Source organism: Porcisia hertigi, chromosome 36 (assembly GCF_017918235.1).
Source record: "Porcisia hertigi strain C119 chromosome 36, whole genome shotgun sequence".
Classification (NCBI taxonomy): Eukaryota; Euglenozoa; class Kinetoplastea; order Trypanosomatida; family Trypanosomatidae; genus Porcisia; species Porcisia hertigi.
This window is the reverse complement of record NC_090595.1, coordinates 220,936-239,940: the sequence shown is the minus strand read 5'-3', so window position 1 is coordinate 239,940 and position 19,005 is coordinate 220,936. Positions and strand designations below refer to the sequence as shown.

At 52.8% G+C, this 19,005-nt stretch overlaps 7 protein-coding genes across 7 annotated transcripts; all 7 read right to left on the bottom strand.

Moving 5' to 3' along the window:
• Positions 1 to 3,224: 3,224 nt before the first annotated feature.
• On the bottom strand, positions 3,225 to 3,875 carry JKF63_00062 (uncharacterized protein; the record flags this gene model as incomplete). Its single annotated transcript, XM_067896115.1, has 1 exon — positions 3,225 to 3,875. The coding sequence occupies one exon, from the start codon at positions 3,873 to 3,875 to the stop codon at positions 3,225 to 3,227; it is 651 nt and encodes a 216-aa protein (XP_067752272.1).
• Positions 3,876 to 7,674: 3,799 nt separating this feature from the next.
• JKF63_00061 (uncharacterized protein) lies at positions 7,675 to 9,165 on the bottom strand (the record flags this gene model as incomplete). Its single annotated transcript, XM_067896114.1, has 1 exon — positions 7,675 to 9,165. The coding sequence occupies one exon, from the start codon at positions 9,163 to 9,165 to the stop codon at positions 7,675 to 7,677; it is 1,491 nt and encodes a 496-aa protein (XP_067752271.1).
• A 1,361-nt stretch (positions 9,166 to 10,526) lies between these two features.
• On the bottom strand, positions 10,527 to 11,483 carry JKF63_00060 (uncharacterized protein; the record flags this gene model as incomplete). The annotated part of the gene is made up of 1 exon (XM_067896113.1): positions 10,527 to 11,483. One exon carries the CDS (start codon positions 11,481 to 11,483, stop codon positions 10,527 to 10,529), a length of 957 nt encoding a protein of 318 aa, XP_067752270.1.
• Positions 11,484 to 12,509: 1,026 nt separating this feature from the next.
• Positions 12,510 to 13,076, bottom strand: JKF63_00059 (uncharacterized protein; the record flags this gene model as incomplete). The annotated part of the gene is made up of 1 exon (XM_067896112.1): positions 12,510 to 13,076. The coding sequence occupies one exon, from the start codon at positions 13,074 to 13,076 to the stop codon at positions 12,510 to 12,512; it is 567 nt and encodes a 188-aa protein (XP_067752269.1).
• Positions 13,077 to 14,522: 1,446 nt separating this feature from the next.
• Positions 14,523 to 14,744, bottom strand: JKF63_00058 (uncharacterized protein; the record flags this gene model as incomplete). Its single annotated transcript, XM_067896111.1, has 1 exon — positions 14,523 to 14,744. One exon carries the CDS (start codon positions 14,742 to 14,744, stop codon positions 14,523 to 14,525), a length of 222 nt encoding a protein of 73 aa, XP_067752268.1.
• A 1,483-nt stretch (positions 14,745 to 16,227) lies between these two features.
• On the bottom strand, positions 16,228 to 17,151 carry JKF63_00057 (uncharacterized protein; the record flags this gene model as incomplete). The annotated part of the gene is made up of 1 exon (XM_067896110.1): positions 16,228 to 17,151. One exon carries the CDS (start codon positions 17,149 to 17,151, stop codon positions 16,228 to 16,230), a length of 924 nt encoding a protein of 307 aa, XP_067752267.1.
• Positions 17,152 to 18,161: 1,010 nt separating this feature from the next.
• Positions 18,162 to 18,620, bottom strand: JKF63_00056 (uncharacterized protein; the record flags this gene model as incomplete). Its single annotated transcript, XM_067896109.1, has 1 exon — positions 18,162 to 18,620. The coding sequence occupies one exon, from the start codon at positions 18,618 to 18,620 to the stop codon at positions 18,162 to 18,164; it is 459 nt and encodes a 152-aa protein (XP_067752266.1).
• Positions 18,621 to 19,005: the final 385 nt, after the last annotated feature.

Here is a 19,005-nt window from a genome sequence, read left to right as displayed (position 1 = left end):
GCTGCTGTGCGGCAGATGTTATCGGTGTGCTCGTGGCCGGACGAATGAGGCGTCGCGTGTGTCGGCACAGGCCGCTGATTTTCACGGAAGATGTCGAGAAAGGTAATTCCGGGCTATAAAAGGTAAAGACAACTCAAGGAAGCGTAGAAGGTCGCTAACAACATCACTTTGTATTGTTTGTAGGGGATACCGTAGTCACCTGGCGTAGTGCAATTCGGTGAGGAATGGGGTGTATCGGACTGTATGGTGTGTGTGATCGTTTTCTAATGTGGCGCAATGCATCCATTAAAAAAAAAGGACGGTGTCATGTGTCAACGACGGCTTACTCAGTGGTATGATGTCATTTTATCGCCCCTTGCGATGGAGGGGAGCTTCTTTCTCGTCCGTGTACCGACCTCTGCAGAAGTGTGCTACTTTTATCTGGTCAGGGATGTCATGTCGCACCTCTTTTTTTTTGTTTGCCCCCCCTTACTCTGTTGTCTACTTGTCCCATTAAAAAGAGAGAGGCACATCACACCGGCCCTGCGAGCGGGGAGTAATAGTCGAGGCGATCGCACCGCCCGATGTGAACATGTTTACCCCTACCTCCTCCTCCGAATACGTGTCGCGCCAATGCATGTGTGTTAATCAAGGCCGATAGGGCCTCCCCGGAGATCTTTGAAGGGTGATGCTTACCGCGAAGGCTGCCTTGCATTAGTGAAGCGCTTCGCAGAAAATAAGCCCGAGAGTACGTAGTCTACGAGAAGGATGGTGGTTGTGTGCTGTATGGCGTGTACGGTCGCGTGTGTCCTACCGTTTGCATCTGCTGCTGTTTTTTTGGTGCCAGAAGGGCGAAGGGAGAGGGCGGGTTGTCTTTTCTCTCTTACCGGAGAAGGGAACACTGCGGATTGCGGTACGTGTGAGTGTGTGTGTGTGTGTGTGTGTGTGTGTGGGCAGCGACCGGTGGACGGAAGCAGAGGCGATGATCATTTGACTTATGCGTTCTGTTTGAACTGATACCCTTCACTGAAGCACGACATTGACCCTTTTGTGGTCTATCCCCACTGATCTGCTGTTGCGCTACGTATTGTCTGCGTGTGCTCGTGCCGGCGAGTGCGTAAAGAGATGACGAACGACCGCGCGCGCCCGACGGGTGAGGGGGGGGGTGAGGAGTGCTTGTGATGAATCTTTCTGCACAACGCGCGTCTCACATTGGGATGCCCCCTCCCCCCCCCTCCCCAAACACACACACACACATACACACACATTCCTGTTGCTGTAGAGGTCTCTGGTACAGTGCAATTGAGCTGTTATGATTTGAACTTATCCATGCTTTCCGTGACGTCATTTCGAATGAGCACACACAGATATACAATTGTCATAGTTACAATGAACACCTGCATGCGCTTTGTGATGGGGGAGGAGGGAGGACTACTGGTGGGCGGCTGTGCAGCACCTCTGCTGTTGGTTCCCATTGGGTGGCCGTTTTACTCACAGGAGAGCGGTGCGTGTGGACCCCATGTGTGTGGCTTGCCGCTTGCGATTCCGAAAGTGGTGGTGGCGGTGGTGCGAGAATGATTTTGTGCGCTGTCCGAGCGTGGACGATGTCTTTAGGTCCTTTGCCGTTCGTCAGTCCTATACGTGGCGGAGTTATTCAACGGCATCCAGATATGCTTGGGCTTCTGCGTGCGTGCGTGCGTGCCACCACGGCTATGCTAGCTAGGCTGTGCGTTCTCACATGAGGCAGCAGGGTTATGATTTGAACTTATCCATGCTTTCCGTGACGTCATTTCGAATGAGCACACACAGATATACAATTGTCATAGTTACAATGAACACCTGCGTGCGCTCCGTGCCCTGTGGCTTTCTGTCAGCTGCTGTGCGGCAGATGTTATCGGTGTGCTCGTGGCCGGACGAATGAGGCGTCGCGTGTGTCGGCACAGGCCGCTGATTTTCACGGAAGATGTCGAGAAAGGTAATTCCGGGCTATAAAAGGTAAAGACAACTCAAGGAAGCGTAGAAGGTCGCTAACAACATCACTTTGTATTGTTTGTAGGGGATACCGTAGTCACCTGGCGTAGTGCAATTCGGTGAGGAATGGGGTGTATCGGACTGTATGGTGTGTGTGATCGTTTTCTAATGTGGCGCAATGCATCCATTAAAAAAAAAGGACGGTGTCATGTGTCAACGACGGCTTACTCAGTGGTATGATGTCATTTTATCGCCCCTTGCGATGGAGGGAGCTTCTTTCTCGTCCGTGTACCGACCTCTGCAGAAGTGTGCTACTTTTATCTGGTCAGGGATGTCATGTCGCACCTCTTTGAGGGGGAGGGAGAGGGGGAGAGGGGGAGGGGAGGGGGAGAAAAAAGTCACGCAGAATATCGCCCGTGAAAAAAAAAGGGGGGGAATACACTCTCAGAGGTTGACAAGGAAAAACACGAGCAGAACAGCAGCTTTGAAGCAAATAGGACAAATAACAATACACACGGAAGGAAAGAGCAAGGCCAAGACGAGAACAGTGGGCACGCAGTGAAGCAAGCCTCCACGTCTCAGACAATCGTGTGTATTTTGTAGGGTAGTTTACAAAGTTGTCGAATGAATGGGGCATTGGGGGCTGCAGGCCTCAAAGAGCCTGCAAGAAGCAAAAGACACACCGTTCCACGAGTCTCTTCTGGATGAACTTGGTCCATTGGAAATCGGTGTGCATGCGTTGTGTGTGTGTGTGTGTGTAGGGTTCGGTTGGTTGACGTGCTTTAGCTCCAGCAGCTGTTGCGTTCCTCAACCACTCATTTCCGTCTCCCTGCGGTCAACACCGTCACCACAGCGAAGAGTATACACACACACACACACACACACACTTAAACCTAGAGGAACATATGAACACACAGGCGCATGGGCATGAAACGGAGGGGACGAAAAAAAGAGAGGTGAGAGGCGAGCCGGCCACCTTTCTGATTCGCACTATCCCCGCCCAGGTGAAACTCCAACAAAGCAAACAAACTAATCAAAGAAGTGTAACAGCCGCAGGTGTGACATGGACACAGGGCAGTTCAAGCCTTCAAAAATACAAAAGAAGTAAACAGAAAGGAGACCCAAAAAAAAACGATCGCAAAAACTGTGAGTTTTTTATGCGTGACCAAAAAAAAACGTTGCAGCGCCAGGTGGTGGCACAGTCCACGCTCTTACTTTTTTCTTCCCGGGCAGCAATAGAGCTTTGCACAACACCCCAAAAAAAACTAAAAATCTCATTTTTTTGCCGTTTGTTCGTCCGCCTCGTACTGTCTCGCTGTGTTCCCTTTTGGTGATGCTTCATAAAGCACACGCAGCCGATCATCGACAGTTCTGTGTTGGCGCAACTTTCCAATCAGTCGTACACTTTCGTAGTAGCCACTCGTCACGCATGCGTGCGGCAGCACCGCTGGAGGGATCCGCCGTAGGCATTCACGCGAGTGTCGCACAGTATCTCCGCAGAGCTCACGGCCGCGTGTGTTCACAAAACCCAGACAGATCTCACGCGCCGCCAACCACGACCCACACGCGTCCGAGTACAGCGCAGACGTCAGTTGATTAGGCTTCTCATCATTGGCGTGTGTGGTGCGACTGTACTGCTCCACAACACAGCGCAAGGGGGAAGTGGGATAGTCGTGACAGTATAGCCTCATCTCCGTTTGGCAGGCCTCCTGCAGCGACACCGGTGCATAAGCTGTAGCAGGTACTGCCGTCGAGGACGCCGTATAATGATTGGTTTCGTCACCGGAGGAGCTCTTTTTTATGCGTGATCCAACGAGAGATCCGCCACTGACAGAAAAACAAAGCAGCACCGCCACCACAGTGGCGAAACAATACCAAGAAAAGTAAAAAAATGCATGGGCGATGATCCTTCTGAAGCCTGGCATTCCCTTGATGTTGTCACCAGTGGATGAAAAAAAATAGCGGGCGCGGCTTCAACGCGACAATCGAAATATATATATATATATATTTATATATATTTATATTAGATTCGAAGGGGGAGCGCCTGCGAAGCCAGAGGCCCAATACGAGCACTGGTTTCCGCGGTGACGGCGTAACAATACGAGCCACGACTGAACACCGGTGCCTCAACCACAGAACACCACCACCACCACAACAGCAAAAAAAAAAGAGGGAGGAAAAAAAGGGACAGCACAGCAATCGGCTGTGAACGGATTCAAAAGGGGGTACGACTCTACGGAGAGATGGAAAGGGGAAAAAATGGGGTGTTGTTATCCCCCCTTTCTTCTCGGGTCGGTTATCTTCTGTACGCCTACGACTTTGTGTACACTTGGGCGTGTGTGTCAACAATTTCGGAGGAAAATAGAATCCCTGAACGCACTATTCGACTCTCCAGTGACCGCCACCTTTCTTCCCTTCGATTTTTATCGCCCCTTTTTTTCCTCTCACTTTAGGTTGTTGCCGTTTGATGTGAAGCGTGTGTGTGTGTGTGTGTGTGTGGCAGGGGGGGGGACAAGATGAAAGGGTTTGAGTTAGCGGCAAACGGAAAATGGGAAAGAAAAGCGTCAACAAACGCTGACCATGTACATACATATATATTTACATATATATATGTACTTATATATTAATCGAGGGAGGGGTTTTTCCTTTTATCGATCAGTTACAAAGACAGTGAAGTAAACAACGCACGAGCAAGAAGGAAATAAATAAAAAAATGCCGCACGCGGTCGTGTTGGGGGAGGGGGGAGGGGGGGAAGAGGGGAGAGGCGAAGACGTCCCAGTTTTGAGTGTAGAGCGTTGTATCTCCGCGTATATGGATAGTTGAATAACTATCGGTGTGTGCTGAGAGGGAACACCTCAGCCCATCCGAGGCAGTGTAACACACACACACACACACACCTGACGGGGAAAAAAGGATCAAAGCGTTGCTCTCCCGGAACCAACGCCCTCCACTCTGTACGGTCACAAGGCGGCAATAAAAACAGAGGGAAACAACGAGAACAAACAGGCCGATACAAGAAAAAAAAACTAGCAGCTTTGCTTGGTGTCCAAACCAGTCTTCTGCTCCACTCCTCTTTCCAACCTCAGGGACCCTTCGACTCCCTGTTCCCCACTGCTTTATATCAGGCAAGGCAAAAGCAAAAGGAAGAGTGGGCAGGGGGGGAGGGGGGGGGGGGGCGCAGTAGGAAGAGGGAGGGGTCACTTGACAGGGGGGTGGAGAACAAAAAAAAAAAACAGAGCAAGAGGTGTACGCTCCTCCAAAGCGGTGGCCGAGGCGTACAAAAAAGAGGAGAACAGGAGGAAGCAAATACGCACACACACACGCAGGAAAGGAAAGGAAGGCAATATGCAGAAGAAAATTTTTGCAGCAGTTGAAGGGGGGCAAAGGAGTTTGAGCGTGCCAAACAATGCCGATGGTAGGCGGAGGGAGTGAGCCTACCGGAAAGAAGTCCGTGTGTGTGTGTGTGTGTGTGTGTGTGTGTGTGTGTGTGTGTGTGTGTGTGGCAAAATATAGACTACTCAAGATTCAAAGAAACGGGAAAACGGCAGAATAGGTCAGGAGAAAAAAAAAAGAGGAAAAAGGGGGGAAAGAGAAATGGACGTGTAGGAAGTGAGAAAATAACTGGAGAAAACAGTGCGTGGGTGCTGATATACGCAAATATCCAAATATCAAAAAAAAAAGAGCGCAAAAAAAAAAAAACAAAGCAGCAGCCAAGCGAGAAAAGCCTCCAGTCAGCAACAAGGACAACGAAACGGAGAAAGCAGAGGTAAAAAAAAATGACTAATAAAAAGTGATACGGAAAAGAAACTAATGTTCTCGTTTGTTGAGGGGGGACGTTTTACAGGTATGGCTCCTCGCGTCTCCTCTTACCTGCGTACATCCAACACCCGCACGTATGGAAGTGCGCGTGTATGCGTCCGTGAACGAATAGAGAACCTCCCCCTGGCTCAATCCTTGATCAATGTCCTTGCTCTGTCCGCCTATGCGAAACCCCGAGAAAAACCCCACGCCCCTTGGTCAAAAAGGGGGGGAGGGGGAAGACGGACAGTTGGGTTTTAGTACGGAAGCTCTATGCCTCGGGTAGCACGGCGATCACTGACAAGCAGTGCGGAGGTGGTCTCGGGTACGGATAAGGGAGACAAAAAAAAACAAAAAAGGAAGGAGTACTTCGCCTCTCTAGCCTTTTTTTTCAAGGGGTATCGACACAGTTGTGTGCGTGTTCGCGTCGCTGATTTGCTTTGTTTTATGTTGCTTCCTCTTCGTCTCTTCAAACTAAAGCGATGAGAATCACCTTGACTGAAGTGCGCGAGAGGGTGACGGGGTACCGCAGATGTGAAGAACCCAAGAAAAGTGAAGAGAGCGAAAATGACAATCTAAGTGTTGCCGTTAATGGAAACCCCACTTTCTATATTCGAATATGTCTGTGCATCCTACGCAACCCAAGAGAAGAAAAAGAGAAACTAAGAATCGTAGCCAGGACGATGTGAGGGGGAGGAGAGGGGCACTGAATGAAAAAAAAACGAAACAAAAAAGTCAAGAGCGAAACGAGTGGAGGGGAAAAAGGGAATCAGAAAGAGGCCCAGTCACGTGCATGCCATAGATACGCACTTAAGAGAGCGATTGGAAGGGAGGGCTGCAAAAACGTGTGTGCGATTCAGCGGGCGAGCGTGAAGAGCTTGAAAGGGGGGGGGGGGTTGTGATGGGAAAGCGTCAAGGGGAAAATAAGAGTGAGGGACGGATTCGTTGATGTGCCTTTTAGGTTCGTTCGTTTTTTTCCTACCTGATGAGTATGGACGCACGTGTAAAACGCACACGCACACACGATTGCAAAAGAGGAGGTGAGCGTGAGGAGTAAAGGGCGGACAACGAAGGGGGGAGGGGAAAGAGAGTGAGGGAGGAGGGGAAGAGGCACGGTGCACGCGGGTGTGCATATCGGATGTGCGTGCATAAACGTGCGGGTTCGGTTTATATGCGTATGTTTTGGGGGGGAGGGTCGGGTTGCAAAGAAATGGGGGGCGATGCGTAAAAAGACCGGGGCAAAGTGGAGGAGAGAGTGCAACATCACGAAATACACATGTTGTGGGGGTCTGGGGGTGATGCCGGCGGGGAGATTATGACGAGCTCCCTTCCCTGAAACAGTGGCTTATATGGCATCGCCTCAAGTCCGATTTACGAGAAACCAATCAGCTTTATCGTATTGTGTTTTTTTCTCTGCTGTTATGTTGTTCAGCTCCCTTTCGAGGAACTTTGCTCTTTTGGGTCATGTCACCTCTCTTGTATGAGTAGACTAATTGCGCCGAGGGCTTGAAGAGTGCAGTTTTTTTTTGTTTGTTTGTTTGGGGGGGGGGGGCATAGGCAAAAGGGCACGGGCATGGCTGATAGGCACTAATCCGCCTCTCTCCAAATGTTGTTTGAGCGCACAGCTGCGTTATCGAAATAAACTGAAACAGACGGGAAAAGGTATGGTGAAGGGTAGATAACTCCCCCACCCCCCCCTCACCCCCTCACCCACCCCACAGCACAGCACCCCTGCTTCCTCATGCTGAGGGGACCCTGTTCCGCTAAATACACGAGGGCGCCCCCTGCAAAGAGTCCTCCACGCAGAGAGACACTTTTCTGAGTTGTAGGCACATGGCCAAAGCACTGTCTTGTGAAAAGACAGTCAGCAGACGCTCGCCGGGCAAATACCAAACACGGGTATGACGTGACCGAACAGGAGTTCGTCAATCCGTCTTTTTGGTGCTCAACGACGGCGCGGAGCAAGCCACTGCATTTGCACCATCCTCCTCCTCCTCCTCACACACGAGTGCATCGTTCATAACCTCAGTGAACCACAGCACGAAGAACGATGCTGCGCTGCCCACGAAGACGACGTCGGCAAAAAATTTCCAGTTTGCGTTGGCAGTCTCGCGTATGACCCATCCAGCGTAAAAGCTCACCTCCAGCGGTACACTTATTAGTTGTAAAAAGATGGGCACGAGCAACCGCACTCGCTTGTAGGGCGAGTACGTCACCACCCGCTCGTCTTCGAGTGTTACCGTCTTTGTTGCTGCGGGGTTTAGAGACGAGTAAAAATGTAAAATGATGAGAAAACAATACGGGAGAGTGAGCTGGCTACGGAAGAAGACCGAGAGGCCCTCAGCCATGAGAACAAGAAAAAGGCGACCCTCAGTGAAGAGGTGGGGGTGCGCGGCTGATGACGCGGACTGGTGCAAGTACGCTCTGGGGAGCGCGAGGGATACAGGAATGAGAAGCATTGACGCCAGCTGTATCATGAAGAGCTCCAAACACCGTCCGAAGGAGGGCAGGATGAGCTGACGCACGTACCAAATGACGCCGTTGTCGGGCGGAGCGTAAAGCGACGTCGAGTGGTGGGGAACCTCTGTAATATACAAGTAGAACATAGAGTAGATCCCAACACTTGCAGCCAGCGCTACCGCCACCGAAAAGGCAACGGTGTACGACCGGATGCCTAGTGGAGCGAGAAGAGCCATGGGAAGAGCAATAAAGTGGCTTCCCAATGTCAAGGCGCAAAGAAGCGCGCCAGCGTACGCGATCACCGACTTGGTCCGTTGGGTGCAGAAGTCGACTGTAAGGGTCATCAGGAGTAACTCAACGGAGGTGAGCGACTCAGAGGTGGTGGTGAAGATGATGAAAGGATTCAGTACGAAAAGCGCGTACAGCAGCGCAGCAGTGACGGAGGACCAGCGCGAGATAAGCGCCGCCGTGACCCCGTCCACTGCACTCAAAGCCAGTCCTGTGAGTGGCGACTGGGCCAGCAGAGATGGAATGAAGCGCACGTACCACGGGGCTAGCGTCTGCAGGTAGAAGGGCACCCCGTCCGCAAAGCCGCGGTCGCGCCAGTACACCACCTCCCGCCATGTCGATGCCTCCGTCATTGGAATTGACATGCTGAAATGCAAAGGCGGCGGTGTTACGAGTCGCTCCGCTGCCCACCCACTGCGAATGACGTACGCAGATTGTGCGGCATCGCTGGAGGCCCTGGTGGCGCTCTTCCCCAAGAGCTCCCCCAGCGATGGGTGGGGTATAACCGGGTAGGCGATGTACGGCTCCACCGAGTAGCGAAACGTGAAGAGGGCAGCCCGAATTGAAAATGTTACAATGAAAACGACGAGAGGGTTCAACAGGAAACGCACCAGCGGCGTGCGCACTGGCAGCAGCGCTGCCGCCCCCACCGCTTTTGGTTTTGCCATCGAACGGAGCTGAGAGGGAACGAGGGTGAGGGGGCACGAGAGCACAAACGAGCGGCCTGCCTATAAAAAGCCAATCAAACAACCTAAAAGGAAGGGAAGAGCAGCCGTTCTCCCCCAATACCGTTATGCAGAAAAATAGTTGTGTTACACCTTCGAATGTTTGTAGTGAAGTCGCTCACGAGCACATAAACACGCGCAGGTACAGAAAGACCCATATAGACACGCACGATCCAGCACAAGTAAACGGAGTCGAACGAGGCCGTGGTGTCTCTTGTGCGTTGATCAACTTCTTTGCAGACACCACTGTTCAAGACACACCGGTAATCGCGCGAGGTTGCCTCGTCAGACGATTTGACGGAGAGAATCAAAGTAGATGTGCCAAATGAACGAAAGGGGAGGGGAAAAAATGACGGAATGAGAAATCATAGTTGGGCAGGAAGTGGGACCATCGAGGGAGCAACCACGCATAAAAGTCAGGCCTGCGTCACACTGCAGTCGTGCCGCAGACCGAGTCGACACCACGCAGCAGAGGTGATGGGGGGAGACAGACAGCCGGCCCGAGAGCCAAAGACACAAGAAAACAGCGGCTCCGGAGGGGTGGGGTGGGGGTACCAAACGCGTAGCATTTTGTTTGTGTCTCCATTTTGAGAGTGGATCAGCAACGCAGACAGCTGGAAGAGTGAGAACATCGAAATACAGAACGATGGGACTTTATCACTGCGGCCCAGTCTCTGGAACTGACTTGAAAAACGCCGTAGGAACGTCCGGAAGTGTCGCTGTGCGCTACATGGGGAGGGGGTATATGGGTACGTGAGCGTTGCACAGCACACTCCCGTCGATCCAGGAGCTGGCCACAGACCCTCCCCACTAGCAAACGAAAACAAAAAGAGTACACAGTCACCGAGATGATAGGTAAAGGAGTCGAGACTACAGCCTATGCGTGCTTCCCGTTCCGCGACGCGTTGGTCATCCGATCCTCAGCCTTTATTTTTCCTTGCAAACAAAGCAAGTCTTGGAAGATGGTCAAAAGCCCTACGAACGAGTGAGCGTCAAATTTACGCTTCGTGCCCCTCCTCCCCCCCCCCCTCGCACACCAGACCCTGCGAAAGGCATGCGAGGTTCAAGCACCGGTGCCCGTCAGTGGGTGGAAGGCTCCTTCATTTAAGCCATCATGACCGCTTCTCTGATACCCAAGTCTTTCTATAGTGCATACGCATGTGCGAGTACGGTTATGTTTCGCACGTGGTGTTCTATAAAATACAGTGTGTGTGCGTGTGTACCCCAAACACATACAAGAGGGGGAGGGGGGTAGAGCGGTGCGGAGCCAGCTCCAGCTGCTGCCTCCTGTTCCATCGAGCTGCTCACTCCAACAAGCTGGTCGGGTACTTGAGTTTCAGCAAGTGAGTGTACACCGTGTGCCGCTTCGGTGGCGGCTTCGCGAAGCTAAGCTTCTGCTGCTTACCATCGCCGCTGCGCCCGTACTGTTTGGGCTCCCCCTCCTCCAGATCTTCCTCAAACAGCACTGGCACGCACACCGCCGGATCCTTGGCAAGCTGCACGACGGGTCCCCATGAGTGGCGCACGAAGCCGTATGCGTGTCGAAAAACGAAAAAGCGATGTACATGCGACCGGAGCCACGCCATTGTGCGAGGATCGCTGGGGTATCCGCTGCCTATGCTCTCTCCGAGCGCCTCTATGGCGGCATCTCGCGTCGTTTTGGCGACGATCGACGCCGCCGACACAATGGGAAACTTGGAGTCTGCCTTTTTGGCAACTGTCACGCGTAGGTGTGGGAAACGGCCAGCCAGGCGCGCCTGGTACGTCTCGGGCGGACCGACGGTGTCTATGTACGCTGCGCAGAGCTTGCCGGCGGCTGCCAGCGTCGCCTCCGAGATGATGCGAATGGCCGCCTCGTGGCTTAGCGTATTCAAGTTGCGGCCACTTCGACCAGTCATTGTGCTCGAGATATCCTCAGGAGAAACGCACACGGTGAAGGTGCGAAACGTCTTGAGTCCGCGCAGCTGCTGCAGGGAGGCAAGTCTGTGTCGCTCATCGAGCATCTTGCTGTCCGCCACGTGACACAGCCGCACGAGGTCATCGTGTTCGCCAAGCGATATTACTGCGCCAGTGTAAACCATAGGACCGACCACGGGACCTCGGCCTGCCTCATCGATGCCCAATACAAGGTAATCCTCGCTCACGTCCAGCGACTTCATAATATCCTTCACATGAAACTCGATGAGCGACTCGCGCGAGCGCTTCGCACCGCTGAGCCGCGCCGACGGCCGCGCACTGAGAGCAGAGGGCGTCTCCGTCATTTATTTACGTCAGTACGCGAAGGTAGCTTGCTACTATGTATGTATGTGTATGTGTGTGTGTGTGTGTATGTGGAGGGGGGGAAGGAGTGTGTACTTCTCGTATTTCTCTCAAAGACATACTCTCAGGTGCACAGAAAAAAAAACGCGTACGAGGGAACAGTGCAGACATGCACCCGCATACATGACCACCTCTGTATGAATGGATTTTTTTCCTTATGCTTGACGGACTGCCTCAGCCCAAACAGGCCTGGGACGTAGCTGATGTTCGTTGTTATATGAACAAAAAAACGAAAAAGAATGTCTGAGTCAAAGAGGGGAGGGATTCCCGTTTTAGGTCACCTCTGTTGCCACCTTCCTGATATGGTTGACCCCCTCCCTCTCTTCACTGGGTACGACTACAGCAGTGACAAGTGGGTAGAGGGTGGTCGTGTATGTGTGTGTGTGTGGGGATGAAAGAATAATAGGGAAGAGGCGCAGTGTGGTTGTGCACCCGTCGTGCGTTGTGTGATAGGTCACAAGACCAATGCGGCATACACACGAAGAAGAGAAATAAAAATTAAATAGCACGTGAAAAACAAAGGGGAGCAAAATACAGAGAGAGCGTAAAGTGCAAAGACGACGGCAGACGACCCCTGCGGGGCAGTACGCAACGACGCACGGTTTCCTGAGCTACGTCCCCTCCACCCCACCCCCTCAGAGACGAGTCTTAGTGACGCGTGTGGTGACTTCACTCACAAATCCATCCGTCATGAGCACACCCACTTTGCACAGAAAGAAAAAGAAAATGGAGACATTCGTGAATCGACGCGTGGGGACTCACCGCCAACGTGCGCTATTGCCCCTACCGCAGCTGTAGGCTGCTACCCAGACCAATGCTTTAATCTACTGCGGCTTCATGAGCGTGCGTAAGGGTGCGTCCGCTTCGACGCCAAAATCGATGCTGTTTGTTTTGGTAAAGAATGTGATCATCAACTTTCAACTGCAGAAGGGCGGACGCGGGCCACCACCACCCACCTCACCTCCTCACTAGAGGGCCCCAGAGTCTTTCCCGTACTTCATCCGCTGCTTGGAGTGCGGGCGAGCCTGTCGCAGCCCTGAAATCCCTCCAACACGCCTATTCACACCAAGGAATCGGTAGAACATATTTGGCAAGATGGTTTCGCATCGCACCGCGCGGAATGCGATGAAAAATGAGAGGAGGGATCCAATGACGAAGACTGACTCAGCGCCGCGGTCCGTCTGCAGCTTTATAGCGCTCTCACGTGGGTCTGCGGGATTGTAATACACGACCAGCTGCGTGCCGGCGCCGAGCAGAGTTGGATTTGACACCATTTCCTCCTTGTGGATGCCACCGCTACGAAAGCGATCGCCAATGTATTCGGACCCATCGACAGTGAACTTGTACTGCACGTAGCTCGAGCCGCCGCGGGTCATGACCACCTTGTGGTCGAAAATCGTTCCGACGGCCGGTTTCCATGTGCTCGAGCGCCGATAGCGGTCCTCAGCCTCCACTAACCAACGAACTTGCACATATCCAAAGTACGAGTAAATGGTGCAGAACCCCACTCGAAAGGCGCTAAGGTACCAAGGCATTCTCTTCACCCCCGTCTCTCTCCTCCCTCCCTCCCTCCCCCCTCTTGCAACACCTCTATCCTCCCTTCCTTTTGTCTTCTCCCCCCTTCTCTTGTACGCAAAAGACACAGATACCTATCCACTGACTAACACAGCGGGAGGAAAGTAGAAGGGAAAAAAGAAGATGCCTGAGAATACTATTCAGCTCTGGGTCCTACGAGTGAGGCGAGTATGTGTGCACGCGGAGGCACAAACTCAGGGTGGCTCTAATAGCACCACACCACCACCACCACCCCCTCGAAGACCCCGATCCGTTTCACGGCGGACTGCAATAAGAATGACAACGAAGCCTACGGAGGACAAGAGAGGACTTAAGAAAACGAAGCGAAGAGCAAAAATAACGATATGGGTGTGCCCTCTCGTGGGAAGAGCTGAACAGGTGGCACGGAAGAGATTCTTCCTCTGCTCTGTTTTTGGTCTATTTTCTAGGGTCGTGGGGGACGGGGAAGGAGAGCGGAGGGGAGGGAAGCAATCAGGCGGCCCACCGCACGGTCACTGAGCGCAGTGTCCCTCTTCTTGAAAGGGTCGTGGGATGTGCAAGTGTGGGTGATACGACAGAAGGCAAGAAATGTATACGGGTGCAAAGAAGAGAGTGCGGTGTGTCCTAAAAGGCACACACGAAAAAAAAAGTGCAGAGGGGCAAAAGAACGTAGAAAGAGGAAAATAGAAGCAAGAAGAGGGATGTTGTACACGCACAAATGAGCACTGACTTGGTCCGTCTCAAAGGGGAGGGGAGGAGAGATACGTGATGTCGAGCTTGCCATTCTATCCATCTCCTTCTGTGCATGTTCTGGGTGTGATCGCATCGGTTGAGGTAGACGGCCTCTCTCTGACGCACTCCCTCTCCCTCTTGGCGCTCGCGCGCATTCCCCTTAACTCTCCAACTCAGGCGCAGACAAGAGATTGCATCGGACACCCTCCCGCCTCACCACCACCACCACCCCCTCAGTATCCGTGGAGAGCGAGTCCATCGTAGAGGTGCACTGCCGCTGAGGTATGCACGCGTCTTTACAGCACCCACAGCGCACGTTCCTAAGAGCATTCCCTGGTACGCTTGTTCCTCTTTCGTGACCATCTGTTTGTTTGTTTCCTATGTGGGCTACGTGAACTGATCGTCTGCTTCCTCTGTTTGTTTGTTTGCTTCCACTTTACTAATACCAACTATTGCGACGCGCGCTGAGACGGCCATCATCTCCGTGAAGAGAACGTGAGGCGCACTGATGCACACACACGCGGGCGCACACCGAACAAAAACAGAGAAATAAAGGGAAGAGACGCAAGACAGCCATCAGGTCAGCATCAGTTTGCTGAACAGCTGTCGCAACTCGCTGCTACACCGCATATGCAGCCAAGTCTGGGGGTGCGGTGTGCCTCTGTGTGGAAACCAGGCCTTTGTGGGAAGCGCGCCTAGTAGTCCTTTGTGAAAGCGGGGACCTTCTTGACCTCCTCCATCACACCAGTGCCATCGTTCTTCATTGCGACGTAGTTGGGCGCAGAGAATCGCGAGTATTTGGCGCGTGCTTTCTCCTTGGTGGCCATGTGAAGAGCCTCAGTCGTGACGTTAAGGTACTTGACGTAGCTAATACCGTGATCACGCCAGTTGAGGGCCATGAGGGAGCGGCGGAACATTATTAGAGACAGTCGACGACGTTATTCTCAAATCAAAAGGCGACGCAGGTGACGAGAGAAGCGATACTTTAGACAGGGGCGAGGAAGAGAAACGGATGGGAAAGTTCGTGTGTGTTCGCAATGAGCTATATGTGCATTGTGCCAAGGGGGAAAGGGGGGATAGAGGGGAAGGCATGTGTACATCCAGAAGAGTGGTCAGAGAGAATCATCGCTGCATAGAAACGAGGCAAATCAAAGAGAGACTTTTGCGTGCACACTTTGCAATTGTTTGGGGGGAGCCCACGGAAGACGAACCGAGCAGCAGTACCTGATGTGTGTTAGGGGGAAACAAGACGTGTTAGGATGTGTGCGCAATACATATTCCCTCCGACCTTCTCACTGCCTCCATATATATCCTTTGCTATTCGTCCAGGTTCCCCCCCCCTTGGAGGATTTCCCAAGATTCTCTTTGTCGGTTGATGAGGGGGGGGGGAGGGTCACATGAAGGGCAGTAATGCTCGGCTTTGTTTTTCGTTTGGTTTTTATGCGTATTGGGTGTGTGGTCCTTCGGGAATTAGTTGAAATACAGCGCGGCATCCTCTCAGTTTGTTCTTTTGGGGGTTGGGAGGGGAGGAGAGGGGGAGTGGGAAGTGGGAAGTGGAGAGAGGGTTTTCATAGCTCCACAGGAATGCCAAGCCAGAGACGGAAAGAGTGAGAGGCGTAGAGAAGAGAAGAGGAAGCAGAGGTGCTTTGAAGCATCCGCCACACACACACACACACACACACACCAGCACACATTACGAGATGCACAGAGTTCCTAGAGGGATAAAGAAAGAAAAGATCACAGCAGGCAACCAAGGCAGAGAAGACAACTAAAAACACCGAGAGTGTGAGAGAGCACAAGAACCAGACTTAAACCCTTGAAGAGTGCAACAAGAAGAGATGGAGAATTTTTTAAGCATTCGGTCGGTCAAGTGAGATAGAAGGCGAAGGGAGGTGTTACGTCGCCACGAGAGCCACAATTAGAGCATAACACCCGGAAGAACTTGGGAGGAAGGGGTAACATCTGGAATTCCTAGATTACGGTGCCTTCATGCCCCTGCAAACTTGAGAAGTGTTTGCATGAGTGGAGAAAAGACTCAGGCGCAAACGATACACTTTAGAAAACGAAAACCTCGCACAGTAGTGAGCCGTGCGCCATAACGCCCCCACCCCCCCCACCCCTCTTTCCCTTGACCTTCACGGGGCAAGGAGGGGGGGGGGGTATGGGGCCTAGACCAAGTGACGTGTTGCTCATGCAAAGGCCCCCCCAGCTATATTCTGAGAAAATTATGCAAAATGTGCGGAGTATGCGTGTGTGTGTGTGTGTGTGTGTGTGTGTTGGTAGGCACCGCTAGCACGGTTCTGAGCGCTCCGATCAGAACGCGACACCAAAACACGGCCGCAGTGGCCCAGCATAGCCCCCTCCAGCCTCAAGATACACAGCAAAGTCTAAAACCGAGGATTAGATCTGCACGTGAGTCCACCAATCTGTCGCCGAAGAGGATACCGCTGGCTGTCCTGCACCAGTAGCAAGAGCTGCGTCGTACACCCGACGCTTCTCCGCGTCTGAAAGGACTTCATTGGCTTTGGTAATCACTTTAAACAGCTCTGCCTCTTCCTGCGTCTGATCACGACCGACGCGGTCCGGGTGCAACTCCAGCGCCTTTTTCTTGTAGCTGCGCCTGATTTCCTCCTCCGAGGCCGTTGGGGCGACGCCGAGGACGTCGTAGTAGTTCATCAGCGCCAACAAACGAGCTCGCACTTTGTTGTCGTCCTTGTTGCGAGTCAAATCGGCGAGAGTTTCGCTCTTGTCCGTGCAGCCGCCAGCACTGCCGATTTTTTTGCCTTGACGTTCAAAGGCCTCCAAAAAGCTCTCCGCATTGTTGTACCTTTCTTTTTTCGTCGGCTTCGATAGGTCTAACAAATTGGTGACGCCGTCATCCACTCCGCCTCCGTTGCCGTCTACGTAAATTCTGGCGTAGGTCTCGCCTGCTTTGGTGGGTATCGCACTTTTGGACGCTGACGACAAAGTCGGGGATGCAAAGAGGTCATTCAAGACGTCTGATGAGGTGGCAGCAGCGGCTGTCGGCGTAGTCTTTTGGGTCACAGGCGCGGCTGGCGCGGAGGACACCGATAACGCACACCCGCCAAGGGAGCTTGGAGGAACATTCACACCAATACTGCCGAACAAATCGTCTAGTACGGAGCCATCACGGCATGTATGATTTTGATGGGACTTCTTCGTGCAAGAGTCGGCGACGGTGACCATGGCGGGGGCGGTCAGAGCTCCGGCGGGTGAAGCTGGCGGTGGACCCTGTGCAATCACCAACGCTGATCGAGGAGACTCGGTTGCCGAATCGTCCTCATCAATGTCGGAGAGTCTCATCTCCACGATGGAGAATGATAGCGCACAGCTGCACAGGAAAAGAGGGGAAGAGAAAAAGAGGAAGCGCGAGGGGAGGAGGGGGATGTCAACGGCAAAGCGTGTAATCCTTGAGTCGACACGGAAACGAAAAATATAAATGCACGGTCAAAACTAAACAAACAAAGCCCATGCGGTGGCAACTAACGTGTGGTGGTGTGAGTGTGAATGCATGACAGTAAACCGCTGCATCCTTTGACTGGAGATGCTGTGCAGCAGCCGCGTCAACCTACACACACATACAAGTAGGAACAGAGAGAAAAAAGAGTAGACAAGAAAGGTTTGAGCGGTGTCGAGAGGCATATGCTGTCACTTTCTTTTTTTCCCCAAATTGCCATGACACGTCGGAAGCGAGAAGCGACCCATACATGGAATCGAGCACGATAGGGTCAGCATAGGAGGTCGAACGAGCGATAATCAAGGGAGGTGTAAAGAAGATAATGCCATCATCACCTTCTTCACCCGGTCTATCCTTGGCTTCTCATTTTTTTTTGACACATCTCCGCTCCTTCGCCGCATATCGGCTGTGGTACGGGTGCGATACCCTGTGCCATCGCCGTGCGCCACTCTTCTGCTATATGCAGAATAGTAAAGCAGTGGAGACAAGACAAAAGAGGAAGACGCCAAGTGCAGTGAAGCCCAGATGAAGATGGAACGCGCAAAGGAGAGAGACCTCATTGCAGTACGTCCGTCCATCGTCTTCCCTAGCCTCACCCCTTCGTCCTCTCTCTTATTCTTCTTCCGCACCGCCACTGTGTGTGTGCGCGCGTGTGTGTGTGTGTATGTATGTTGTCGCCTCCTGTTGGCCTGCGAGTGGTCCTATGCCACTGAAGGAAAACAGTCGAAAAGTCAAAATAAGAAACCACAAAGGAAGAAAAAGAGACAGGGAGGTATGCCGGGCGCACACATGCGCCAGTACACACGCACACACACACACACACGTGTGCGCTGACTCATACACTTCGGAGCAACCTTTACTTGCTCTCCGCCTTGTAGGTCAGATGGCACTTGCCGCAGTACTGACGGTCCTTGTGCTGGGCCATGTACACGCCGGCGCCACACTGGGGGTGCGGGCAGTCCTGGCGCGTGCGCTCCACCTTGTAGGAGCCGTCATCGTTCTCCGTCACCTTGAAGTATTTGAGCGCGCGCATCTTCTCCAGCTTGTGGCGGTGCGTCGGCTTCTTCGGCTTCGTGAAGATGCGCTTCTTCTTCTTCTTCCCCTTACCGCCCTCGACCGGGACCACCACATCGACGGTGGACTCAGCGGACAAGCCGTAGGCAGCGAGCGTCTCCTCCTCAGCGAGGCACATGCCCGCGAAGAAGAGGTTGCCCTTCGTCACGTTGGCCTGGGCCTTGAGAGCGGCGACGGTGTCCTCGGCGGACACGCGCACGGCCACTGTGCGGCCAGCGGCGTTCTTGATGAAGATTTGCATCTCGTCTCCTTTTCTTCTCTGTACGCAGAGGAGGAGGATAAGAGAGAGAGCATATTAGTTAACATTGTACGCATTGTCATATTGAAACAGCAGCCGTTGCATCGAGAGAGAAGTAAAATTTGAAACAGGAAAAAAGGGAGCAGAAGTGTGTGTGAAAATTCAAGGGGGAAATAGCAGTGGTGGTGGTGATGATGGTAGTGGATGAAGGGGGCAGCGAAACTAAGCGAGTGCGCTGCTCAGAAATCGCGCGCATGAAACTCAAGAGCAGCAGCGGCAGCATCAAGTGTGGGGGTCTAAGCCGCCGAGAATCGAGGGAGAGCTCGCGAACCGCTAATCCAGTCATGTGCACAAGGATTCGGGTAGGAGAGGGGAGGGGGCACTGATG